This window comes from Lynx canadensis, chromosome B3 (assembly GCF_007474595.2).
Source record: "Lynx canadensis isolate LIC74 chromosome B3, mLynCan4.pri.v2, whole genome shotgun sequence".
NCBI classification, from domain to species: Eukaryota; Metazoa; Chordata; class Mammalia; order Carnivora; family Felidae; genus Lynx; species Lynx canadensis.
The window spans coordinates 135,164,413-135,184,171 of NC_044308.2; the positions used below are offsets into that span (position 1 = coordinate 135,164,413).

A 19,759-nucleotide genomic window follows, 5' to 3' on the forward strand; every position below is an offset into this window, starting at 1 on the left:
TTGTAACAAAAGCAGGATGAATCTGAATTTATGAATCTCTAGCTCCTTGAGTAAGACCTTTTAGACTCAAGTTTGGTATGTAACAGATTGCTCCGACATATTAATACTCTCCTTGCCTTGAAACCCACAGCTGTTCTTTCGTGCCTTTCCAGTATTTTCACTGTTGGGACTTGTCTCTTTTTTTAAGAAAATACTTTAAAGCCCAAAGGGAGACTGAAACCCTTTTTACCTAAACCCAGCCACTTAAATTCTCTCTGGTTTTCTCCTTCCCAGAACTGTATTCTTGTGTCTGTTCTGCATCACCATTCATTCAGTATATCCAGACTTTGAGATCCTTAGAGGTCTGTAGCCTCCAAGTAGGAGCATGAAATTTCATCAGAAGGAAGTCTATTGAAAATTTAACCTGTATTTTATTTAAATTTAAGCCGTCATTTTAGCTGTAGCAGTCAGCTTGAGCCAAAAGGCATTCTACCAAAGTGAGCTACTAATGTGTATGCAGTGCCTGTTCTGGTGTAACAAAAGTGTATTCTTTTTTTTTTTTTTTTTTTTTTTTTTTTTTACAGAAACCTCTAATAATTCAGATTCTGGCCATGAAGTTCAAGAGGATTCTTCAAAGGACAATGTATCATCAAGTGCTGCCTGTACTGACCACAACCCAGCACCTACTCCTGACGGCAAATCACATGAACTGTCTAATCTTCGGTTGGAGAACCAACTGTTGAGGAATGAGGTTCAGTCTTTAAATCAAGAAATGGCCTCATTACTTCAAAGATCCAAGGAAACTCAAGAAGGTAGAGCCTTATTTCAATGTGCAGGGTTAGGAATTTAACATTTCAAAAATAAACGAAGATTTGATTACATCAAAACTTAGAAATATTTCAGATGAGACTTATAAAATAGCATTTTCATAGAAACAGGGCCCAGATTTAGAAATGAGACCAGTCATCCTCCCACTGACCTGAACCAGAACATTGGCTTGTTTGGTCATTCTTTAGGAATCATGAAATTTAGGGACTGAGAACAGAACATCAGTAATCATCTGATTCATTTGATCGATTTATTCTGAGCATTCAGGGGGAGCTGCTCATGAGCCAAAGGTGTGATTAAACAAAGTAGTGGGCACCAGTGGGCGAGGTCACGGTATTGCACTGCTCCTGGGGCTGTAAAGCAAACATGGAATTCAGTTTGAAAAGTACTGTCTCGAAATGTGCAGTGAAGTGGCCCTAGAGTAGAAAACCCTTGGATTCATCAGAAATAGGTAATTTAAAAGTAAAAAAATCCCACAAGTGAGGTAGTGGTGGGGAGTATGTTAATGTTAATGCAAGTGTGGCCAAGGGAAGATAAGAGAAGTCTCTGCCCTGGATCCTGGCAGTGATTAGAAAGGAGTGTAGGGACAGTGGGAAAGTTTGGCCAAGACGTGGATGGAGGCCCAGAAGAGTACAAGAGGAAGGAAGTTTAAGACTTGTTGGGCTGACTTTAGAAAAAACTTCACTTTACCAGACTAACGTGGACATAGAAATAGATCCTTTCCTGAGACCATGTAGAGTTTGCTTTGATGTTAATTTTGTTTTGCCGGCAGACTGTTGTTACAGAGCATATGTAAGGATGTGGAAATCTTTACTGCACTGTTCTTTCTAGATTTAAACAATAGGGGGCACCTGGGTGGCTCAGTCGGTTAGGCGTCCGACTTCAGCTTGGGTCATGATCTCATGGTCTGTGAGTTCAAGCCCCGTGTTGGGCACTGTGCTGACAGCTCAGAGCCTGGAACCTGCTTTGGAGTCTGTGTCTCCATCTCTCTGCATCTCCCCCACTCACACTCTGTCTCTCTCTTTCTCTCTCTCTCAAAAATAAATAAGGATGAAAAAAAATTTTTTTAAAACATCTTTTAGGGGTGCCCAGGTGGCTCAGTTGGTTGAGCGTCCGACTTTGGCTCAGGTCATGATCTCATGGTTTGTGGGTTCGAGCCCTGCATCGGGCTCTCTCTAGTCGGCACAGAACTCACTTTGGATCCTCTGTCTCCCTCTCTCTGCCCCTCCCCCACTTGCACTCTCTCAAAAAATAAAACATTAAAAAAAATAGCATCTTTTTGCTATGATGATTGAGAGAAACAGATTCTTTCCTGTGTTTATCTTCAGGTTTTGATTTTGTTTGTTTGGTCTTACTGGAGTGTATGCCCTTGGTTTGGATTTGCATTCGTCCTGTCTCTACGAATTTGCATTCTCAGAACTCTACGAATCCACCGACCATTTTAGTGTTGTGAATTCTGCTCTATACTGGTTTTGGCTCCCAAATACTTTATGCTATGTCTCAAAAAAATTTTTCTTTGTAGAAGAGCAGCTGTTATCATGCCCCGTTCCAGCCTGTTAACTGTAATGTAGATGTGAGTGTTGGCCTTGAGAAGTGGGTATCCCATTTGGAGCAAATAATCTGAAGATACGTCTAAGCCCCCAATTTTGGCAGTCAGTCCTAAAGGCGCAGAGGAGAATCTGTGTGTGCTGTGAGAAAGGCGTGTCTGCTTGAATAGAGACATTTCTCTCTGTCTTTTTTAGAATTAAACAAAGCAAGAGCAAGAGTTGAAAAGTGGAATGTTGACCACTCAAAGAGTGATCGAATAACTCGAGAACTTCGAGCCCAGGTCGACGATCTGACTGAAGCAGTGGCCGCAAAGGACTCGCAGCTGGGTGTGCTGAAAGTGAGGCTGCAGGAAGCCGACCAGCTACTGAGCTCCCGCACAGAAGCCCTGGAAGCCTTACAGAGCGAAAAATCGAGGTAGCTCACTCTAGAAGTCATGAACAAGGGGGCTGGGACGTTTCTTTCCAATACAAGTAATTATAAACACTGTAGTATATCCCACTTTGTGGAAACTTAGCTTTTGAAATTTACAGAGGGGAAATTTATGGGTTTTTTTTGATGTGAAATGTGTGTGATTAAAAGTCGACTTACTAGTTGAATCTTGAGATGCATTGTTAGCAGAGTCTGCATTTAAAAATATTTGAAGAACGTCAGGTCATTAATCTTTTGACATTTGATGATATGTGCTGTGTGCTTATATTTGGATGCCTAAAAATATAGGTCACGTTCCATTAAAAGGCAGAAAGACTTCTTTAAGAATATTTTAGTCAAGCCATCTTTTTTGTGCTTATAAGCCAATGCTCTAAAAATTATTCTACCTGACCACTTGTACACTGTGGAAACGAGCCTCTTCGAGTGATGTCTTGTCTTTTAGAATAATGCAGGATCACAGCGAAGGTAGTAGCCTGCAGAACCAAGCTCTGCAAACCCTTCAGGAGAGACTGCATGAAGCGGACGCCGCCCGGAAGAGAGAGCAGGAGAGCTGTAAACAGATGCAGGTTCGAGAGGAGGCATGGCTTTCCTAACACATTCTCTGCCAAATAAAATTCTGCAGTGCGTTTCAGAAAATTCTTTCTGTGACAAAATCCAAGTATTTGGAAATTTAGCTTGATCCTCGCTAAATTTAATCCTACGTATTGAAATACATTTAAAATGAAGTTCAGTATCCTTTATGATTGACAAGGCATCGGCAGGGGGACGTGGGGGCTCTTCTTCTGAGAGGGTATTTGAAGGGACGACGCACAGGTCGGACAAGGGTCCCAGGGGGGAGGGGTGTTACACTCTCTTGAGAGAAAGCTCTGTCAGATAATAAAAGGGGAGCAGTCCCTCAGCACCCCTTAAAAAAAGAAATACAATTAAAATAGTTAATGTTCATTAGAGACAGACATTTTTTCACTTAATTTTGTTGTGCAACCAGCATTACCATTATCTGATTAAAAGCTGATTTGGGGCTTCTTTCTTACAACTAGATGGTGCTGAGAAGCTTTTGAATAAAATACTTAGAAAAAAGTTGCTGATGTGGGGCATCTTGTTTATGTTTTTATTTAAGCTTTTACTGATTCCATTTTATCTGATTTCATTTATTTCTAGAGAAATGTACCTAATATATACTTTTACTCTTTAAAAAAACCTTTTCTTAAAATTTTTTTTTTAATTTAATGTTTATTTATTTTGAAAGAGAGAGAGTGCAAGCAGGGGAGGGGCAGAGAGAGAGGGAGATGCTGAATCTGAAGCAAGCTCCAGGCTCTGAGCTGTCAGCACAGAGCCTGACATGGGGCTCAAACTCATGAGCCGCCAGATCATGACCTGAGCTGCAGTTGGGACGCTTAACCGACCGAGCCACCTAGGCGCCCCTAAAAAATTTTTTTTAAGTAGGCTTCATGCCCAGTGCGGAGCCCAACGCAGGGCTGCGTTCAAGACCTGAGCTGAGATCAAGAGTCAGATGCTTAGGGGCGCTTAGGTGGCTCAGTTGATTAAGTGTCCAACTTTAGCTCAGGTCATGATCTCAAGGTTTGTGGGTTGCAGCCCCACGTCAGGCTCTATGCTGACAGCTCAGAGCCTGAAGCCTGCTTCGGATTCTGGCTCCGGATCTGGCTTCGGATTCTCCCCCTCTTACTCTACCCCTTCCCCATGCTCTGTCTCAAAAATAAATAAACATTAAAAAAAAGAATAGTATGACTTCAATTTGAAGTCATTAAAAAATAAAGTCATATGCTTAACCGACTACCACCCAGGTGCCCCAAATTTTACTCTTGAATTAATTTTTGCATCTAGTTCTGTGGTTCTCAACCCCGTCTATACATTAGGATCATGTAGCTTTTACTACTTTCTGATGCCAGGTCTCCACTTCCAGGGAGCCTGATCACATTGTGTGAGGTAGGCATAAGCAGTGGTATTTGAGTTTTATAAGATTCACAGGTGTGTCCATTGGGCAGTGAGGTTGAGAACCACTGGGCCAGGCTGTCTTTTCAACAGGTGAAAATAGTTCAGTCCTGAAAGTAACTATCAGCTAGTGTGGGCTTTTTGAAAATCTTATGAGTGTATTTAATACAGTATATCCAAAGTACTATCATTTCAACATATAGTTAACAATAAATATCATTAATGAGATATTTTACATTCTTTTTTGTATACTTAATTTCCAAAATATGGTATATTTTATACTTAATTCAGTCATTCAGTGGCTTTAAAAGTTTCTTAAGCTAAAAAATTACATTGAGCAGTTGATTAGAAAAATGTGAAATAAAAGGAAAACATTAGCCATACTGCTAGAAAAGATGTAGCTATTTACTTACGTCTTTCATTTGCTTTCTGATAGACTTTTCTGTTTTCTGTAGGCCTTTTATTCATTGATCAGCTTAGTATCAGGCTGACCAGATTCACCTGTATCCAAGTGACCAGATTTACCTTGGAAGTTTCTTAAAAAACACATTTCTTGGGGTGCCTGGGTGGCTCAGTCAGTTAAGTGTCCGACTTCAGCTCAGGTCATGATCTCACAGTCTGTGAGTTTGAGCCCTGCACCAGGCTCTGGGCTGACAGCCCGGAGCCTGGAGCCTGCTTCAGATTCTGTCTCCCTCTCTCTCTCCCTGCCCCTCCCCTGCTCATGCTCTGTCTCTCTCTGTCTCAAAAATAAATAAAAACATTAAAAAAAAAACCCAAAAAACAGATTTCCAAGCCTAGTCTTAGAAGTTCCAATTCAGTAAGCCTGGGGAAGGCCTTCGGTGGCTGCATTTTTTTTAAAACTCCCTAATTGATTCTGATGCATTGCCATTTTTGGGAGCCAGCAACCTTAAATTCTCTATTCTTTAGTTCTTAACAAATGAGGTGGTATGTTTTGTTTTGTTTTGTTTTGTTTTGTTTTGTTTTTAAACCTCCCTGTTAGGTTGTTGGACCGAGCTAAAAAAAATCCCGTAAGATATCTGATTAGGTGGTTGTAAAATATATCTCAAAGGAAATGATGTAAGCAGATATAAAAATTTGTCACAGAACGAGTTTGCTGCACGCCTTAATGACATGGAAGCGGAACGGCAGAGTTTGGCAGAAGCGGTTACTCTGGCCGAACGAAAATACTCGGACGAGAAGAAGAGAGTTGACGAGCTGCAGCAACAAGTCAAAGTGTTGAAGTCCAACTTGGAGTCCTCTAAGCAGGAACTCATCGACTACAAGCAAAAAGCTACTAGAATACTCCAAGTAAGCTTGAGATGTACACTGTGGATGTTGGGATTCGCCAGTTGGGAGACACTTTTTGACTCCACGTTGATCTGTGAGAGGATTTGTTCGTGTTTGGCTGGGTTGGCTCATGTCAGAGCCAACTCAGAGGTTTTGTAAAAGGCTAAGATGTCGCTTGTTCCAACCACCTTTCTTTCTTTTTGCTTAAAATTCATTCTGCCACTGCCCAGGCCAGGCCCGCCACCTGTCATCTTAACCACGGCTATATCGATGATCGTTGTTAAGCAGTCACTTCCTTCTTCCTTGCTGAGCCTCCATCAGGTTTTTCAGGCAGCTTCCCCCGCCTGGTATCTCAGCCGACCTTCCCTTCCACTCCGCTGAAAAACACTGTGTCAGTCTCCAGCTAATGTAGTCTTCAGCTTCTCCTTCCTTTGCCTCCTATCGGAGGGAAACGTCTGCTTTCGTCAGGAGGCATTTTCAGCCTGTGCGTTGGTTCCCGCTCCACCTCATTTAAGCTCCTCCTCCTGAGTCTGTCCTCTCCCTGTTTTTCCCCTCTCTGCTGCCTTCTTCTGGCTCAGCATACTCAAGAGCACATGGTCGCTTAGCAGAAGAACAGACAAGGTCTTCGAACTCCTGCCTAAGGAAAAAAACCATACTTTTGGCTTTTTTGACCACTTGGATCCATTTCCTTGTCCTTTCTCTCAATGTCAGACTTACCAGAATTTTTGTAAATATGCTGTCTCTATTTTAGACCTGGTAACTTTAACTCCTTCGTGTAATTTCTGTCCCTGCTACATTTCTGAAATTGTCTTCCCAGAGGCCTTTAATGACCTGAATATGTACTTTCTTCCTTTCTTAGTTTCCACCCACTTTGATTTTGGTGGAGTATTGGACACTGTTAGCCCCCCTCCCTTCTTGAAACTCCTGCCTTCTGGTGCCACTCGCACTGCCTTCTCTCTCTCTATCCTCTCTCACTGCTCTTTCTGTCTCTGTTGGGCCCTCTTCCCAGTCTCCAAAGAGGAGAGTCCTCCCAAATTCCATCCTAAGCCCTCTCTAACTCCTTTCTTCGCGTTATCATGTATATATCCCCTCTGCCTGTGTCTGCCACCTTGATGTGACTTCAGCTTGTCTCCAAGCCTAACTTCCTGACCTGTTTCTAAGTGCCTGCCGTGTTTCTCTACATGGGATGTCCCATCCCCCAAACCAGCTTCTCCTTCATTCTCTTATTGCGGTAAATATCATGCCTTCTTCCCAGGCAATAGAGCTTGAACCACAATGACATTTTGACTCCACCTTTTTCCTTTAGCTCCTGCCTCCTGTTGGGTATGAGCACCTTTTTGATTCCTCTTTCATGAGACAGCATGTCTGTCTCCTCCAAACCATTCCAATTATTTTTGCAATGTCACTCTAATTCATTTAAAAGGGTCCTTATTGAGTACTTAACTATTCACGAGGCATTATGGTAGGTGCTGAGGGTATGTCTTCTTTCTGAAAAGAGCAGTTTAGTTAGTAAAAAAAAAAAAAAAAAAAAAAACCTGAGGTAATTGGCGGGATGAAGTTATCGATGCATTAAGCCCTTAAAATCTGCCGGGGGGAGTCGGGCAACTGGAGGTGCCGTATAAAGAGGAATTGGAGGAGGAGTAGGAAGACTTGTGGGGAGGAGATTTCTGATAGGACAGCCTGTGCCCTTGCAAAGGGCGCCTGAGGGAGCATGGCATGGCATATGTGGTGGACGGCAGCTAGTTGCCTTGACTGTGACGGTTAGGGATGAAGAGGCGAGAAAGAGAAGGAGCGGAAGGACTGGCCGTGATGAGGATGCGAGGGGAGAGTTGGCACGGGACCCGGCTCTTAGGAGGTGCTCAGTGAATTGCCACAGATGTTGAGGGGTGAGGACGGGATGGCGAGATGGAGACGGTAAAGAGGAGGGTATCAGAATGGATGGTGAGGAATAGTGAGGACTGGTCTAATTTGTGGTAGTGAGGGTGGCAGACGGGACAGACTTGGAGGAGGTGGGGTGTGTGAGATGGAGAGATTAACTGGAGGAGGGGGGGAATGGAAGTGCAAGGAAGGAGGACTCCGGTTTTCTGGTTTAGATACTCCCCTGCCGTGTGGCAGAGAAACAGGGAAGCCGGTAGGCTAGCACTGGAGGGTAGGACAGGCGATGACGAGTTTGCAAAACTGATGTGACATTGGGTGAACGTTTTTGGAAGGCGATCAGAAACACAGGCCTGGAGCTCAGCACAGAGGTCTGGGCCTTAGCCCAGAGAGAGAGGGAGAATTATGTTTATTATAGAAAATTGAAAAAAATACAGAGAACTTTGAAGAAGTCGCCCAGAGTTCTACCACATAAAAAGGAAAGACTATTTTTGATGGAGGAGAGTGCCTTTCAAATATTTCTATCGAAGGTCAAAGAGCCGATGGTCATTACTGCTGGCCTAGAACAATAGCACTTTTTAAACTAGTCTTCCCATGGGGTGCTGGGTGGCTCAGTCGGTTAAGTGTCCGACTTCAGCTTAGGTCACGATCTCGCGGTCCGTGAGTTCGAGCCCCACGTCGGGCTCTGGGCTGACGGCTCGGAGCTTGGAGGCTGCTTCCGATTCTGTGTCTCCCTCTCTCTCTGCCCCTCCCCCATTCATGCTTTGTCTCTCTGTGTCTCAAGAATAAATAAACGTTAAAAAAAATTTTTTTTAAACTAGTCTTCCCACATTAAATCGCTTTTCCCAACGCCTCTTTTCTACCAGGGGTTGGTAAACCTTTTCTGTAAAGGGCCAGATAGTACATATTGCAGGCTTCGCAGGCTCTCTGTGGTCACCATCACATACTCTTTATTTTTTTATGATCCTATAACCGTGTAGAAACCCTGCTTAGCTTATGGGCTGTCCACCGATAGGCCACAGGCCAGATCTGGCCCGTCAGCCATAGACTGTGAATGCCTACTTTATACCCCTGCCAGATTAACCCTCCTAAAATACAGCTCTGGTCATCTCACTTCTCGGTCTACTTTTTGATCATTTGTTTTGGCCTGCCAAATGAGTCAAACATTTTAGCCTGGCATCTGAAGCCCCCACAGATTGGGCCTAACATAGTACCTCAGCACATCTCTCAATACCCTGATGCTGTTTCTTGTATACCCTTGTTCACCCTGATGCTGTTGCATTTTTATGCTTTGCCCTGTCTTCTCTATACCTGTCCAAATCCTCGCCATTTTTCAGGGTCAGCATAACTGCTGCTTTCCAGTAAAGCCTTCTCTTCCCCAGAAGTGGTTTTTCCTTCTTGGAACTCTGCAGGTAGTCTTGGCAGATGCCTCTCTCAACTTGCTTATTGCCTTTTACTGGATACTTGTAACTTCCCTTCTGGTTTATAAGGCTGAGGGTACCTTCCCAATGGGGGACATCTTCATGACACAGACACTTAGTACAGTGCCAAACCCTCTGTAGGCATTCCGTAAATATTTGTTGAGTAGCATGTGATGGAGGAAAAAAGCATGAGGGAGGAGAAGAACATATGAGAAGAATCTTGTTAATAACAAGTTCTCAACAATAACATGGGCCTGGGGATCAAAACCCAAGGACGGTCTGCGGCAAGGCTCTAGTGCGTTTTCATCCCAATGTGGACTTTCTTTGGCGGAGAATGTAATTGGGCTGTTTGCACAGTGGCTTAGGTAGTGCAAGATTGATGGTGTTCGGTATACAAGCTAATCTCAGTTTTGCTTAAAGAGGTTCCTTTTTTTTGTAATAGTCTAAAGAAAAATTGATTAACAGCTTGAAGGAAGGCTCTGGCTTTGAAGGCCTCGATAGCAGTACTGCCCACAGCGTGGAGCTGGAAGAACTTCGCCATGAAAAGGAGCTGCAAAAGGAGGAGATACAGAAGCTGATGGGCCACATCCATCAGCTGAGGTCTGAACTACAGGTAAGATTCACTGCGGGTCGGCTGCACAGACAACCACTCACCCCCAGCTGTCGGCAGGTGAGAAGAGGGGGCGTCTGTGGTTTGAGGGAAGACAGAGGGAGACAGAGAGTGGAACTTGTGTGGGACCAGCAGTGACCATTTGAAGTGAATCTAAAGCGATAGGTTTCTTGTCCACTGACTATGAAGTTCTGGGAATAACAAACATAGGTAACTAGATTCGTTCGTTAAACAGATTCTTACTCTGCGTCCCCCATGTGCTGGGCATCCTGTAGGCTCAGAGTAACAGCAAGGAACCACACAGAACCTTCGTATTTATGGAATTTACAATCTAGTGGTTAAAACACACATGAGATTTGGGCTTGTCTATAAAACTGGGATGTTTTCTGATATTGGAATGGACACAGGACGGTCTCTTCATTAGAGTTACAGGCATAATCTTAATAATTTATGGCTTACGTGAATTGCTGTTTTTAATCCACAAGTAAATGGGGCCTTTCATTTAGATTCAACATGGAGTCTTTGATGTAAATATCCTAGGCGGAGTCTCTGAGAACGAGAGAACATAAAGTGCTGGCTAACAAGCCTTCTTTAAAAGAAAAAAGAAAAAAAAAACATTTTGCAAAGAATATTCATCCGTGCGCGAACTCAGCAAGTGATTGGTTTGTGAGATGACCTACAAAGGAAGGTGTGGAAGTCGTGAGGGTAGGGTTTCTTGTCTGGCGTGTGGCTTGGATATCAGACTTAGCAGATGTGTTACCCGTGCCAAACACTTGGTCTCACTGAGCCTGAGTTTTCTCATCTGTAAACTGAAGGCAAACAGAGCTGCTCTTGAGGATAAGGGATATGTGTAAAAGGGCCTAGCATTGTTCCCAACATGGATTAGGCCCTCAGCAACTGTTAGCTGATGTTACTTCTGGATTTTTTCATATTGGCCAAGTAGAAGAGCTGATAAAGACTGTTGTCCTCATAGTCTGTAAAGTAGGACTTTTTTTTTCGTGTAATTTTGAATTCCAAAAATTCAGTCCCATGAATTTAGAAATGGAGTAGATGCTAATCCTATTCACACCTTGTCTTATTTATACATGTATTTTGGATGAGATTATGAAAAATAGGACTTGTTGTATTTAATATCTCATCCTTACCTCAGCATCACTGATGACGTTGACTATTCTCAAGAAGTTGATGAAATCTATAGTAAGGATTAAAGTATATCCATCAGAATGAGAGAATTGTTACTGGCCTACAATAGCTATCCTTCACGCAGCACTTCTGTGCCAAGCATTGCGCTGAGCTCTGAGCATACATCCTTCATTTGTTCCTCACCATAAACCTGGAAGGGAGGTATGGTGCGTTCTCTTTCTGTAGTTTGAAGAAATCTAGTCATAGAGAAGGAGAGTAGCTTCCCTGTGACTAGTAAAGTAGCAGAGTCGGGGTTAGAACCTTAGTCTGTCCGATTCCAGAACACGTTCTTAACTACTGCCCATCCCACCTGCTGCTCAAGAATTCATTTGATTAAGTCAAATTGATGGCAAGATTAATTTACCTACTACTCACCCCGAAAACTCAGGGGTAGGGAAAAATAATTGTACTTATTGCTGTTTTCCTCTAAGTCCACAAAGTTGTGTTATCTGGGAATATCTGTTATTATCTGGAAGTATCATTAATCTGTCCGTTCTTCCAAACAGTATGTGAAGTGCGGAGTTGTGGAGAGGAGTTCAAGACAGAGTGTACCAAAAGATCAAAAGCAGATTGAGATGCTGATTTTCATCTCTTGTGGGCCTATATGAATGGACGCATGCTTAACCCATACAGGGGAAATAGAGAAACCTAGAGTTCTCTTCTTTGCCACTAGCAGATTTGATAGGAAATCTAGAAGGTGGTTTTTGAGTTTGAAGAAGTGAGAATAATGACGCTAAGTGAAGGAGTGAGAAATATAGAAAGATATAAAAACATAATGGTAATAAAGCTAAAAAAAATGAAATAATAGACTAACCTGAGGGTAAGAGAGAACAGTTATTTCTTAGTTTCTGTTGAGTACTTAGCACACATGCAAAAACTAACTATAACCTGCATTCCCACGGGACCAGTGCAGCAAAGTCCTTTTTGATGTTATGTTTCTGTTCCTTTTGAAATTGTTAGCTTTTGATTAGAGCTATAAGTCTCCCAGGGAGCCACTGTTTACGCATGCTCATTAAATCACATGGTTCATGTGCTGCGGCAGCTATGGTAACCTCTTCGTGTCTCTCACCATTTGCCATATTATACAGTGAAGCGTCCGTTTATCTACTCCTTTTGGGCTGAGACCATGTCCTCTCATCTGTATCCCTTTAGTGCCCGCTGAGCCCAGGGCATGGTGCACAGTGATAACTCAATAAATGTTGAAATGAACGGTTAATTATTGCTTTCACATATAAGGCTCATCGTTTTAGGATATGGAGGCTCAGCAGGTTAGTGAAGCAGAATCAGCAAGAGAACAGTTACAAGATCTGCAGGACCAAATAGCTGGACAAAAAGCATCTAAACAAGAACTGGAGGCAGAATTGGAGCGACAGAAGCAGGTAAAGATTTTAGATGGGCGATTACCAAGGAAGGTGCTTTGCTGGCGGTCCCGTGAGGCTACTCTTCTAGTAAAGGACCTCACTGACACTCTTGTAGGATGGGTTTGGAGTAGTGATGGTAAATGCGACCTTCTAGGTCCCTCCTGCCTTGTCACTACCCACCCCTTCACTGTTTATTTGACAGATGAAAAATAGAACCACAAAACGGTTATGGGACTTGCCTCTTAGCACACAGCTAACTAGAGAATAGAATAGAACCCAGAATTCCCATCCCAGAGTTCTTTCTACTACCTCGTCTGTATTTCGGTATATCTCCTCATCACAGTGTGTATGTGCAGAAAGCTTAAAAAACATCAGTTGATTCTCACGTTTTATTACATTTGTACTTTCTAGGAACAACAGTAATATTATTTACTAGAAATACAAAATACATTATTGCCATATTAAGCTGTTCTTTCTGTTTGAGAAGAAATATTTATACAGTGTTCTTATAAGTCATGTTTATAATTGTATTTCTTTGTTTACTCGGCAGTTGTTTGCTCCCCAAGCCAAATTATTTTACTTTAATAGACTTACGTAATAGTTTCATTATTAAAAACAGTTAAACATGCTTACAGCCACATTTTCACAAGAAGATGCTGTATCTAATGTTAATAACATCTGTAATTTACTGAATAATGACATTGTTGTAAGCACATAGTACACATTATCTTATTTTATCCTTACAATAAAATCTGTATTTACAGAAAACTATTCTTAGAATTATCAGTGCATCACTTATAACATTTCCAGCCTTGTGCATTTATATTCTTAGATCTTTTTTATTAGGATTTATCATTTCTGAAACTTGTTCTATTCTCAGAGAAATATTTGTTTTTATTATGAACGTACCACTTGGAGCTGTTTCCTGAGTAGTAAGGAAGGAAAAAAATTCACCAAGTAGCAGCCTGCAGATACATCATAGTCTGTCTTAGATAATTTAGTTATAAAATTGGCCACCCTTTCAGAAATTGCATTTTAATTTATTCAAGGGGCTATTATTATATAGTGAAAGGCAAAAACTTGATGGCCTTGATGGTTAGATAATTTTCATTTTATTATGGCAGATGGTTTTACCGCATCTACTGCCAGTGCCTGTCTTTAAAATGATATAATTAAGTAGAGGCAAGTGCAGCTGAATGTAGCTCTAGGCTGTTTATTTAGTCATGAGATGTTCTGGGTGTAAGTGCTTAATCTTGGGATTAAATAGTCCTATGGTGCTCCTTATTAATTTAAGTAATTTCAGCCTTAAATTTTTGCTAGCCTAAGAGTTTAAAAGAAATCAGACCTTCTTGTAAATTGAGATTCTCCTACCCTAATTACTGCCTCATTTTCTTTATTCTCACTTATCTCAGTTTTTTTTCAGTAAAAGGAGCAGGCTGAACTAAATGTTTTAACATAGTCTAGCAGCTTGATCCTGTCTCACGTTTACTTCTTCATACAGCTCCCTTTATTTCGTCTGCACGGTTAAGCATAATGCTTTTGAAGGTTTTTAGTTCATTACTCTGTCTTCCCTGGCATGTGCTTTGTCTTAAATTGCAACTGACACCAACTCATCACATGCATTATACAAACCAGCAGCACATTCGTGCAGTTGTTAATGAATCTGGAGGTATTTCTTTCTTTTAATTTTTTTTCTTAAATGTATTTATTTTTGAGAGAGACAGAGTGTGAGCAGGGGAGGGGCAGAGAGAGGGGGAGACACAGAATCGGAAGCAGGCTCTAGGCTGTCAGCACAGAGCCCGACGTGAGGCTCGAACCCACAAGCTGTGAGATCATGACCTGGGCCCAAGTTGGATGCTTAGCCGACCGAGCCATCCAGGTGCCCCTGGAAGTATTTCTTTTTTTCCCTTTTAGCGATGATAGAGCAAAACAGGTGCACGATATTGCCTGGTCCAGATAAGTCCACGAAGAGCTGCTCAGCATCATTAATCAGTAGAGAAATGCAAATAGAAACCATACTGAGATGCCAGTACGTACCCATAGAATAGCTACACTTACCAAAACTAACGGTACCAAATGTTGGGAAGGATGTGGAAGAACTAGAACTCTGTCATGTTGCGTGGGAATCCAGACTGGTGCAGGTGTTTTGAAAACAATTCACAAGATAATTTGGCAGGTTTTGTTCCTCTAAGTTAGACAACACTTACGTGATCAAGCAGATCTCTTCCTACACATCTACCCAAGAAGAATGAAGACACACGATCACTTACAGAATCGTGCTTGGTTATTCATCATGTACGAATTGATACAGCACGGTGGAGTACCATTCATCAGACCTGTCCAAGTCTGTTCATTTGTTCATTCAGGATAGACACAGCGCATGTTGGCTGAGGGCCTCCTGTGTGTCAGGCACTGTTTTAGGTACTGGGGATGAAATGGGGGACACTGATAGAGCTTCTGTTTATTCATGTTTCACTTTGTAGGAATTCCACTACATAGAAGAAGATCTGTATCGAACAAAGAACACATTGCAAAGCAGGATTAAGGATCGGGAAGAAGAAATTCAAAAACTTAGGAATCAGGTATGAATGAGTGCTCACAACTTGGGAAGAGATACCATTGCAAAGCTAATTTTTTTGTAGAGGCTACAGAATGACCTTCTTTTCCCATATTTTCACCTGAGTTCTGCTGTTGCAGTAGTGAGGTGTTACTTTCAGTCTGATACAGAAATTCCTCTAATGCCATTTGAGGCTGCATTTGCTGTGTTCTGTGGCTTCTCCTACAAGTGTCTTGTAGCCAAAGCCATCCGAGGACACGTGATTTACCTCAAATTTCATGTCTTCTAACTTCAGTGATGGTTGTGCCAGTTGCCAGTTTCATAATTACGGTTTCTTTCCTGAGAAAAATCCAATGATAAATCTTCTTATTAACAATTGATATTGTTTTCATAAAGCCACCAAGACTTATGTTCAACCCTGAAAGTGTAAAACATGGGAAATAACATGTGCCCACCACCCAGATTTACCCATATTTATCATTAACTGTGACAGAATCATGCATTCACTTATCCTGTAACTACATTATCCTTTTCTCCCTTATATTTATTGACTTAATAAGCAATGAACCCATTGAACATTTAAATAATTTATATAAAGATTTAGCTGGTTAATGACTTAGTTTGAACATATAAAGTCAAATAATTTTGGTTTTTAAGTTCTCAGACTTCATAGTAGTCTGTAACTTAAAATATTTTAGAATATTTTAATTTTTATGAGTTGAAAATAGGAGCGCCTGGATGGCTCAGTCAGTTAAGCATCTGACTCGATTTCGGCTCAGGTCATGAACTCAAGGTTCGTGAGATCGAGCCTGCATCAGGCTCCATGCTGACAGTGCAGAGCCTGCTTCAGATTCTGTGTCTCCCCCTCTCTCTGCCCCTCCCCTGCTTTGCTCTCTCTCTCTCTCTCTCAAAAATAAATAAACATGAAAATAATTTTCAAAAATTAAAAAAAAAAGTTGGAAACAGCTAACTGATTTCAGTGTTCTATTCTTCCCTCACCTGCCTTTGTGAAGTGCCTAAATGGTAACGTGACTTTGCTAGCAGAAAGTCAAAGAAAAGAGAGGAGCAGAAACCACCAATTGGTTTAATCCTTAGATAGAGATTCCTATATTTATTAAATGTTTATTGAGTGCCTACTAAGCCTAAGATAATTGGGCTATTTTAATTAAGAATTAACTGTAGGAGGACATCTCTTAAAGATTTTTCATCTAAGTGGAGCAGAGGAAAACCTTTGTCTCATAAAAGAAAGTCAATCAATACACACTTTAAAAAGAAATCAGCATCTTAATATCTTGCCCCAAAACAACCACCCTTAAATGAGCGGCCACATAAGCACATAAGTTGGTGCTCAAAACCATCAGTCATCAAGGGAATGCAAACGAAAACCTCAGTGGGATACACCTGTGACTACACCATCAGAACGGTGACCAGCGATCATACCCCTACATACCGCGTACAGAGCGGTGTAGTGAGTCGTCCGAAGTCGGACTGGCCACGGGGTTGCAGAGCAGAGGTGAAAACCTCAGGCTGTGGTCTTTGCGCTGTACCACACTGCTGAGTTATGGGGGGTTTTGAATCCAGGTGGAGAAGTTCAAACTGTCATGGATCGTGGATCAGTGCTTTCAAATATTTCTGACCACGAGGCCACAGCAAGAAGCAAAGAACACGTTGTTTCCCAGTGTTCACATGTACTTAGAAGTACAAAACTGAAACAGAAGTTTCACAAAACAGTCCTCTCACATACTGTGTGCTGTATACTCTGTCCCTAAAATCTGGATTATGACCCACCAAGTTGATTTTGGGGCCCATTAATACAGTTTGAAAATCTCTTCTGTAGCAGTGAAAGTAGGATCACAGAGGTTTGAGATGTTGATTAATGCCACACTTTACCTGTGGGAATGTGGATTCTATGTTGTATAACTTTAGTTTTATGTAATTTGTGAACACTTTGCCTTTCAGCTTACTAATAAAACTTTAAGCAACAGCAGTCAGTCCGAGTTAGAAAACCGGCTCCATCAGCTAACAGAGACTCTCATCCAGAAGCAGACCATGCTAGAGAGTCTCAGCACAGAGAAGAACTCTCTGGTCTTTCAGCTGGAGCGCCTTGAGCAGCAGGTGAACTCTGCCAGCGGAAGTAGCAATAACGGGTCTTCCATTAATATGTCTGGAGTTGACAATGGCGAAGGTAACAAAAACAGGAATTTCAAAAGAGCTTTTCATTGCCTTAATTCCAACCTTGCTAATTCAGACATGACTTTGAAAAGTTACAGAAAGACCATTTTTATTTGTAAAGAAGCTTCGGGGCACGTGGGTGGCTCAGTTAAGTGTCCCACTCTTGGTTTCAGCTCAGGTCATGATCTCAACGTTTCATGGGATCGAGCCCCACATCAGACTCTGTGCTGACAGAACCTGCTTGGGATTCTCTCTCTTCTTTTCTCTCTATCCCTTCCCTGCTTGTGTGTGCACACATACTCACGCATGTGCACATTCTCTCTCTCAAAAATAAACAAACTTTGAGGGGCACCTGGCTGGCTCAGTCGGTTGAGCATCCAACTTCAGCACAGGTCATGATCTCGTGGTTCGTGAGTTCGAGCCCCACATCAGGCTCTGTGCTGACAGCTCAGAACCTGGAGCCTGGTGCCTGCTTCAGATTCTGTGTCTCCCTCTCTCTCTGCCCCTCCCCCGCTTATGCGCTCGCTCTCTCTCTCTCTCTCTCTCTCTCTCTCAAAAATAAACATTAAAAACATTTTTTAAATAAATAAACTTTGAAAAAAGAAAGAAAAGAACCTTGATCCAGCAAAGCACCCACTTTTCTTCTGATGTGAGGCCTGAGCCATCTGTTTGACATGATCTTAGCAAACAGGACAATGGACTGGTTATATATATCCCTCACTAGTCTGGGTCTTAGAGAAGGGAGGCCCAAAGACCGATGATCATATTGAAATATGTAAGACATTCATCAAGATGTTGATGACAAGGCAGATAATTTGGCAGAGAGGGGCTTTCATGAAGACTTAAAGAAAGATTTAGTTTAATAATCTAATCTGGGGGTGCCTCGGTGGCTCAGTTAGTTAAGCATCTGACTTCAGCTCAGGTCACAATCTTGTGGTTCATGAGTTCTAGCCCCGCGTCAGGCTCTGTGCCGACAGCTCAGAGACTGGAGCCTGCTTCGGTTTCTGTGTCTCTCTTTCTGAATTCTGCCCCTTAACCACTCGCGCTCTGTCTCTTTCTCAAAAATGAATAAACATTAAAAAAAATTTAATCTTATCTGTAATTACGAATATTAAAGCTAATACTTAGTCATGTAAGTATATCCATGCTCTATAATTTTAATGAAGAAATCTGTAGATTCCCAAAATACATAACTAAGAAGAATGTTAAAGACTTTAGTATAACTTCAGATCAGGTTTTTAATCTCAGAGCTTCATAAAGTCTACAAAGTAGTCATTCAGCAAACCTCACAGTTCTTTGGTTTTATTAAAAGTTTTTTTAAGTTTTTAAAAAATAACACATTGTTGGGGCGCCTGGGTGGTGCAGTCGGTTAAGCGTCCGACTTCAGCCAGGTCACGATCTCGCAGTCCATGAGTTCGAGCCCCGTGTCGGGCTCTGGGCTGATGGCTCGGAGCCTGGAGCCTGTTTCCAATTCTGTGTCTCCCTCTCTCTCTGCCCCTCACCCATTCATGCTCTGTCTCTCTCTGTCCCAAAAATAAATCATTGAAAAAAAAAAAAAAAATAACACGTTGTTGTTGTTGTTGTGTGTGTGTGTGTGTGTGTGTGTGTTTTAATAGCATGGTTACTGTTAAAAATATCAAAAAAAAGAAAATTAAATCACCCAGTAATCTTACTCTCAGATAACATTTTGGAGTATCTCCTTTCAGACTTTTTTCCTATATATGTTTGTAGTATCTGTTTTATTGGTTATTAACTTTTTCATATAAATCAGTTTTTATTATGTATTATCTTACAGTAGTTTATGTCTATTGCTTTATATACATCCATTGTGGAAATGGCATAATTTGTTTAATAAATTCCTCATGGTTGGAGATTTAGGTTGCCAATTTTGTCACTAATATATGCAGTTCTGAGGAAACTATTCTCTGTAAATATCTTTTATTTTTCTTAACATAAGCTATTAGAAATGGAGTTTGCTGAGTCCTAGGTATACACATTTAAAGGCTTTTGATTTTTGTTGCCAAAATCAAGTAATTATTAAGCACCTACTCAGTACCAGCTACTGTTCTAGGCATTGGAGATACAGTGTTTGACAAAAGAGGTCAAATCTCTGCCCTTTGGATCTTACATTCTGGTGCTGTGGGGGGAACTAGACAGTAAATTATGTGAGATGGTGATAGGTGCTACAGAAGAAACTCAAGCAGAGAAGGGAGAGACAAGGTGCCAAGTGTGGAGATGGGATTGTAATTTAAATAGACCTCATTGGAAAGGTGGCACTTTATTAAAAGTCCCAAAGGAGGTAAGACAGACTAGAAGGAGCTCTACAGGAAGAGTTTCCAGGCAGAGAAGAGCAGGTGCAAAGGCCCTGAGGCAGGAGTGGTGCTGGCATATCGCAGGAACAGCAAGGAGGCCAGAACAGCTGGAGAAGACTGAGTGGGGGGGAGAGTAGTCTAAGGGGAATTCAGATAACTTGGAGGAGACTGTTTTGGCCTGAATGAAGTCGGAAGCCATTGAAGAGCCCTGAGGGGATAAGTCCTCTGACTGTGTTTTAGTGAGATGC

At 41.8% G+C, this 19,759-nt stretch overlaps 1 protein-coding gene across 1 annotated transcript in view; it reads left to right on the forward strand.

Moving 5' to 3' along the window:
• The window catches only part of GOLGA5 (golgin A5), a 34,537-nt gene that overhangs the window by 9,828 nt on the left and 4,950 nt on the right, over positions 1 to 19,759 (forward strand). The window contains exons 3-10 of the mRNA XM_030319826.1: positions 564 to 791; positions 2,550 to 2,769; positions 3,227 to 3,350; positions 5,839 to 6,042; positions 9,760 to 9,930; positions 12,360 to 12,488; positions 14,954 to 15,052; positions 16,987 to 17,212. Of these exons, the coding sequence (XP_030175686.1) occupies positions 564 to 791; positions 2,550 to 2,769; positions 3,227 to 3,350; positions 5,839 to 6,042; positions 9,760 to 9,930; positions 12,360 to 12,488; positions 14,954 to 15,052; positions 16,987 to 17,212 (1,401 nt within the window). The remainder of the gene's footprint in view (positions 1 to 563; positions 792 to 2,549; positions 2,770 to 3,226; positions 3,351 to 5,838; positions 6,043 to 9,759; positions 9,931 to 12,359; positions 12,489 to 14,953; positions 15,053 to 16,986; positions 17,213 to 19,759) is intronic.